Here is a 7,458-nt window from a genome sequence, read left to right as displayed (position 1 = left end):
AATTTACTTTCATCAGAGAACATAACTTTGGACCACTCAGCAGCAGTCCAGTCCTTTTTGTCTTTAGCCCAGGCGAGACGCTTCTGACGCTGTGTCTTGTTCAAGAGTGGCTTGACACAAGGAATGCGACAGCTGAAACCCATGTCCTGCATACGTCTGTGCGTGGTGGTTCTTGAAGCCCTGACTCCGGCTGCAGTCCACTCTTTGTGAATCTCCCCCACATTTTTGAATGGGTTTTGTTTCACAATCCTCTCCAGGGTGTGGTTATCCCTATTGCTTGTACACTTTTTTCTACCACATCTTTTCCTTCCCTTCGCCTCTCTATTAATGTGCTTGGACACAGAGCGCTGTGAACAGCCAGCCTCTTTAGCAATGACCTTTTGTGTCTTGCCCTCCTTATGCAAGGTGTCAATGGTCGTATAATATATCAGTCTGTGTGGAATGAATGTATACATTATACAAGTTTCACTTTTTGAATGGAATTACTGAAACAAATCAACTTTTTGATGATATTCTAATTATATGACCATCACCTGTATATGCAAACTGTGTCCTTCTTAGGACAGTGTAAAGCTTTATTGAGATCACATGATGAGTCCACCTGACCTGGCTACTGACAAGGTGTTGAAAAACAGTTCTCAGAGTAACATTAGTCTTTTATAGGTAGCGCGATACAGAATACTGCAATGAGAAAGATCTTCATGACCACTATGTGAATTAAAGGGAAATGGAGCTCTTGGCCAGCATTTTCCATTTGATGTTAGGCAAGGGATAGAGCCAGAGACAAGCTGTGACCTATAAGAAGTAAGATGTTCATTAAAAGGGTGTGTTACACAAGAGAACTCCAGGCACTTAGCCTAATGGCCCCATGTTGCTTAGGGGACCAATGGTAACAACATTAATGACATTGTCAGGCTGTCATGAACAGTAGTCGCTGAGAAGGGATCTATGGCATAACCAGCATACTGGACGTTCCTATCCTGTCTATGACAGTTTTATACGGGGCATACACTTTGCTGAATTACTGCCGGATGACATTCCAGAGGAGACACGAAAGCTCCCGCTTGTGAAATTTATCTCAGATTACAAAGGCTTTTAGTTTTGTCTGAGTGCACAATCGCTCACCAGACGTTCATTTTTGCTATTTCTGTGACTAATGGATCAGATGTATTCCATTATTAGTCCACAACATTGTGAATAAACGTGATTATCTTCCATTAACTGGATTGCATGACAATTGCTTTAATTGCTTTAATTGTATTTTTTATTCTATTGTATATTGACGGATTAAATAAATATTATTGTACCATGTTGTACAATAACATTTATTTGATCTATTGATGTTGATGACATGTTGGTCAGTTGGCCCACTACTTTGGTCCAGACTGAAATATGTCAACAACTATGACAGTTATGGTCCACAGAGGATGAATCCTAGTGACTTTGATGATCCTTAGACTTTTTCAGAGTTCAGACATTCATGGTTCCAAACCCAGATTGTAATTACTATGGTTATGCCTTAACTTTTTTTAGTGCTGTCAACGTGTAACAATTTGAATATGTCCACTTTGATTGATGACTAAATACCTGCAAAATTAATGACATTCCCATCAGCTTCAGCTGCACGTTGTGTTTAGTGCTAATTAGCAAATGCTAGCTTGCTAACACACTAAACTAAGATAGTGAACATAAATATGTAAAAAAAAAAAAAAAAATATATATATATATATATAAAGTAAATATTATACCATCTTAACATCAGCATGTTAGAATTGTCATTGTGAGCATGTTAGCATGCTGGCATTAAAGTCAAAGGTTAGCCTCTCAAAGGTGCTAGCTTGGCTGTAGATTCTTGTTCATGTTTGATTTAATAAGATTTATCAAGCTAAATGTAATGATGGATGTTGCTCTCGCTCTAATAATGCAGACCTTTCTTTTAAGTGACCTCTTGCTCGAAAAGGTCTTTTCAGACGTTATATGTACATGCAGTGACAGTGTCATGTTTCACGTGGGAGTCACGTTAAAGATTGGTGTTTACTTTATATCCCCTTTTTGTTGTACCAGTGTGTGTAAAACAGAAACTAACTGAAAGTACCTCAGACTAATTGTCACACACAGCTGTTGTATATATTGTGCAAGTGTAAATATGGCAAGAAAATTGTTTTATGATGTGTTTTGTGGTGACTTATAGTACTCAGGTGTCGACTGGAAATCGATGTTTACATTTAAAACTCTACGTTCCTCACTCATGGTGAGGCTATTTGTATGATATCAGTAAAGTGTCTCTTTTTTTGTTGACATGTAAATGTTGTGTAGCTGTTGGTGTACTGTACAGTATGTGTAATCAGCTGTAAACATGTTATTGAACAAAATGTCAGATGAAAAAGAATAAAACTATTTGCACTGTAGACAGGCCTCATGTGTAGTTCCAACTGAAAGTGAGACTTAATGCATTTAATGCAATACAATCAACCCTTATTTTTACTTCTGCTTTAAATAAAGAAACAGGTAATAAAGACAATTTATGAAATACTATAACAAAAAACAGATGTACAAATCAACATTTTAGTTTTTCATAAAATAAATTTGGTGTGTGATTCTAACTCATGTTGTTCTCCTCTACCCCGACTTAGACTTGCATAGTATTTAGTATGTATCTGTCTCCCCCTGCTGTAAAACATGAGACAAAACCATTTGAAGCTGATATATCATTTTTTCTTCCTCGGAGACAATTAATAGCTACCATGAAACATTCTGTACCCTAAGCCAATTTTGGGCCAATATCCATAATGAGTACACTCATTCACTTCAATGCTAGTATTACATCATTAGCCTCATGACACCAACAGTTCAGTTCAGTTATAACTTGGTGAGACGCAGAGTGTTGAGACGCACTGGAAGAATAGTGGATCCCTCCGCATAACTAATCTCTCGCAAAATCCCATTCCAGCACTTCTCTGGCTCATCATACCTGTGGGAAACATACACATATGTTAGCGTTTGGTGCCCTTATAGCATTAAAAGATAGAAAACACTAATAACAAATGCAATCTCAACACCTTTCATCTACAAAGAATTTGGTGTTGCTCCATTCATTTTTGGAGTTAAGGATTATTATTTTCCCACCCATTTGAGACTAATGAACTATGTATATGTGTATAGAAATAGACCCTTTTCACAGAATACATTTTGACTTATCACAGCAGGAAAGCTACATTAATAATGATGGTACAGTGGAGGTCACAAAACTTCAGCCTTTAACAACATTTTGCATTTTGGGGAGTCTATTTTCAGCTGCGTATTATTACACATTTGGTGCTTCAGTGAGCATGAAAGGAGATTCCTCTGCGGACACTATATCATGCTTTGTCCATCAGGCAGTACTTGTTAGAATCAATTAATTGCTGGTTTTTGGTCTTTATTTTCTGATCTTATTTGCTGACAATTAGATAAGACTATCACCAGACTTAAACCTGAAGGAAGGGGGCTCTCACCTCCAGATGTCAGTCATCTCTGTTGGGACAGGCTTCTCACTGGTTTCAGTGGGCATCATTGCAAACCCCCCCAAGGCATACAGGAAACCTCCCATCGATATCAGATTGAGAGAGCTGCGCTCCTGAGGGAACTCTGTGAATTCAGACCACCTAGAGCACAAGAGGACAACACACACACACACACACACACACACAGGGAAATGATGAGGGTGTAAAATAAGCTGCTATATTACTTTAAGATAACCTCAGCAGTACAATCAGTGCCATTTTATGACCTAATGATCTGCTATTTACACTCAATGAGTAATTTCACTGCTGTGGACAGACGCTTCACACCATAACGATGAGATAAAGTGGATCATATAAAAAACAGTTGTCTCACTTGTTGGTGGCAATGTCGTAGACCTCCACAGAGCTGGTGAGGCCCGCATCTGTGACCCCCGTCACCACAAAGATCTGGTCTTTGTGGACGGTGATACCAAACAGTGAGCGGGCAGTCTTCAGAGGGGCGAGGTCCTTCCACTCAAACTTAGTGGGGTTGTAGACACAGACTCTTCTCATGCATTTCCTGCAACATTTAAAACAGTGTGTTAAAGTAGCTTTCACTGAATTTATGCATGAAGTTCAGTTGCATTACAATCTGGGGGTGTGGAGTTTAAAAAAGGTGAGCATTTAGGAGGCACGGAGGATCTTATGAACAATGCTGTTGAGTTGAATTACAGGAAATATAGGACATTTTACAGCTTGACAACTACCAGAGATTCAAAGTCAGGATATCTCTGCCTCTGCTGCCTCGATTTTGACCATTGTTTTTTAATATGTCTCCTGTGAGTCCACCAATGGAAGTGCTATTCTAAATCACTGGAGTACAGTTTTGAATACTGATTGAGTTAGTTCTTAAATATCACATTTTCTGTGGAATCCAAAGTGACACCTGTTGTTACAAAATTACTGTATTTCAGACTGTGCAGGTCAAATATTGGACCTACAGTATGAAAAGGCAATCCAGAGGTGCAATAAAATGGTAAAATTTCCTAGAGTTTATTGACGTACTTGCTTTCAGACTTTCCTCCAACGACATAGACAAGGCCTTTGTGCGACACGGTTCCATGGCCATACACTTCATAAGGCAGAGGATCAGACTCTCCCCATTTGAACGACCTGTGTACAAAAAAGAGAACATATCATCATGAATTGACCCTATAGATGATAATGGTGAATCTACAGACTAATGTAGCAATACTTCTAAATAAAAAAATACGGAAATGCTCAGGAGTTCAAGGATGGAATGCCTTTAATGTGACTGCAAGAGTGATTTACGCTTTACTGCATTGAATGAAATTACTGAATATCTGAATGCAAGACAAAGGAGGCTTGATTAATGAACAATACATTTATAGGAAAGACTTCCAAGAGCTGAGTGTTTTCATTTAGATAATGGATACAAATTTGACTATTATTAGTAAAGTTCCAATGTTGTCAGTGCACTGGTTTAGACATGCGCAGAACAAATTTCACAATGCATTGTACTGTGTATGACTGTGTATGTGACACCACTAATTTGATTACGTTTGGTATCCACACTTACTGTCTGTCATAGATCATGACTGAGTCCAGGGCGTGCTCGCCTTCCTTCAGTTCCTTTCCTCCAACAACAAAGATAGAGTTTTCAGCTTCAGTCAAGCCAAATAAACATCGAGGGCTGGGTTGTGAGGGCATCCCTAACCATTCTGAACTTACTGGGTCAAACTGTGGATGAAAACAACATTATGTGAAAACATTTCTATGTGAGGAATGAGACGCACAAGAATTTAGCATCTTAAACCTTCAGCAGTTTAAACCTTCCTTTGCGTTGTACAGGAAGATAAATTAAGAGAAAGTGCTATGTTTCTACTCATGTTCTTCATGACCCGTTCACTACCTGTAGGAAGTAAGAGCTGAATGGTTCGTCTTTGTCCTCCTCGTTGTAGAGTAATCCTCCGACAACAAACACCTGGTTCTGATCGGTCACCAAGCTGCAGTGATTCTTGGGAATTTCTGTAGACTCTGAGACCACAAAGCATTCATTTCCTACCGGATCGTAGGCCACAGTCCCTGTATCACTGATCATAAGTATCAGGTCCAACTCAAACATCCCAAAGCGAGGGTTGTTGTTAAGTATACCCGGAAGGTAACCTTCCTCATCATCGTCATCCTCTTCACTTCCTTCTCCCCTCTTTGCCCCATCACTGCTGGGCTTCCTGGGATTTGGGAGATGCCCTCTGTGAGCATCCTTGACAAGATCCAGGTCCTTCTTGATCTCCTGGTTGAACCGGATGTACTGGTGACGCTCTACTTTCTCTTTGAAGTAATCCAAAGGTATGAGCCTGAAACGTATGCAGTGCAAAAGCTCTGGCAGGTCCTTAAGCCGGTTTGTCTCATCATGTCTGACCCAGTCCATCAAGGATTCAAATACCATCTCCTCCCGCTCAATGTTAAGGGCGTCTGACGTGATGATGATGGCCAGCTCGCTTGGACCCAACTGCAGGAAGTCCGGGTCCCTGACAACAACCTGGTAGCGTTCACAGATGAACTCCCTAGCAGTCAGAGACAGCCTGGGACAGTCCAGCAGCAGTCCCAACCTGAAGATAGCCAAGCAGTTTCCCAGCACCAGCTTCTCTTGGAGGTAAGACACACATACAGAGAAGATTGAGGGGATCTGGTACATGTTAGCAATCATGAAGATATCCTGGACGTTCTGTTCTGTCAGATTAATGTCAGATGTGTATAAGTAGCGCAGGATCATCCCCATAACACCTGGCTCCACATCTTTGAGGACAATCTCACGCTTCTTGCTCTCCTCCAGGTCGGACAGGAACATGGCCTTGAAGAAGGGGCTGCTGGCTGCCAAAACCAAGCGGTGGCAGGGGAACTCCTTGTCCTGAATTTTGAGAACACAGTCCACAAACCTGTCATTCTCCAAGAGGTCGCACAGTCCGTCCTGAAGCAGAGTCTGTTGGTACATGCGAGGCTGCTCCACAGGGTCTATAGTCAGGGCAGCCATTTTGTTCTGTGTCCTTGTCCCGGTTGGGTTTCGTGGGCACCCTACTTAATCCCCACAACAGAGCAGGACTGCTAGCGTTCTCTCGGCTGTTCAGATCACTGTGGATAGTCTCCACGGGTTGGTTGGCTTGTGGCTGCAGCTGTCCGTGACTGTCACTCACTCTGTAAATCCAGGGTATTTATAGACAGGACCCTCACAAAGCTGAGGAATTCATTTTGGTGGAAAGGGAAGAGGACCTATCCACTCCTGCGCCACACAAACAGCTGAATGACTTCAGCATGTTAAATCCAGCAGAACATCTCAGCAGGCAGCCTGACTGGCTCTTAGTACTCTTAGGACTTTTTACAAGTTTTTTGGAACTACTGTAATCCAGTATCGACTTGAACAGTGATAGTTAATACACTGGCTTTACTGACACTGAGCAGTTCACCATATTGCATGTACATGTGGAGATACAGGATACCATGTATAGTTAACAGAAGTTCCTGGAAGATTAGCATGTCATATAATAAACATCCTAGACATTAGCTCAAACACAAACTCATGTATTGGGGGGAAAACACACCAAACATTTAAATCAACAGGGAGTTCCTCTTACATTTATATAAAAAAAAGACATATAAAATTTTATAAAAATGTAAATTCCAAACACTGAACATTACATATAACATGAAATTTCCATTATTCATTGTGTAATTGTTGAACTATTATTAAAACAAAATCAAAATTATTCATTATGAAATTAATCATGTGTCAGGTCCCTGCGATGGACTGGCGACCTGTCCAGGGTGTACCTCGCCTTTTGCCCGATGTCAGCTGGGATTGGCTCCAGCCCCCCATAACCATGTACACAGGATAAGCGGTTGAGCATGGATGGATGGATGGATGGATCATGTGTGGGGGTAACAAGTCAAATTGCTC

The 7,458-nt window shown here is 40.8% G+C and overlaps 1 protein-coding gene across 1 annotated transcript; it reads right to left on the bottom strand.

The window, feature by feature from the left end:
• Window positions 1-2,624: 2,624 nt before the first annotated feature.
• Window positions 2,625-6,537, bottom strand: LOC123972778 (kelch-like protein 40a). Its single transcript, XM_046052436.1, has 6 exons — window positions 5,416-6,537; window positions 5,083-5,243; window positions 4,548-4,655; window positions 3,877-4,062; window positions 3,495-3,644; window positions 2,625-2,971 (listed from the first exon to the last, which is right to left on the bottom strand). The coding sequence occupies exons 1-6, from the start codon at window positions 6,535-6,537 to the stop codon at window positions 2,860-2,862; spliced, it is 1,839 nt and encodes a 612-aa protein (XP_045908392.1). The 3' UTR covers window positions 2,625-2,859.
• Between the last annotated feature and the right edge of the window lie 921 nt (window positions 6,538-7,458).

The sequence above is a fragment of the Micropterus dolomieu genome, linkage group LG06, assembly GCF_021292245.1.
Source record: "Micropterus dolomieu isolate WLL.071019.BEF.003 ecotype Adirondacks linkage group LG06, ASM2129224v1, whole genome shotgun sequence".
Lineage (NCBI taxonomy): Eukaryota > Metazoa > Chordata > Actinopteri > Centrarchiformes > Centrarchidae > Micropterus > Micropterus dolomieu.
Note: the sequence above shows the minus strand (reverse complement) of the source record. Positions and strands in the feature narration are given on the sequence as shown.

Coding starts and splice junctions, on each gene's coding strand:
- LOC123972778 (XM_046052436.1), bottom strand. CDS start 6,537: ATGGCTGCCCTGACTATAGACCCTGTGGAGCAGCCTCGCATGTACCAA. Junction 5,244..5,415: donor TCAGCTCTTACTTCCTACAG/GTAGTGAACGGG, acceptor TTTCATCCACAG/TTTGACCCAGTAAGTTCAGA. Junction 4,656..5,082: donor GTCATGATCTATGACAGACA/GTAAGTGTGGAT, acceptor TTTTGTACACAG/GTCGTTCAAATGGGGAGAGT.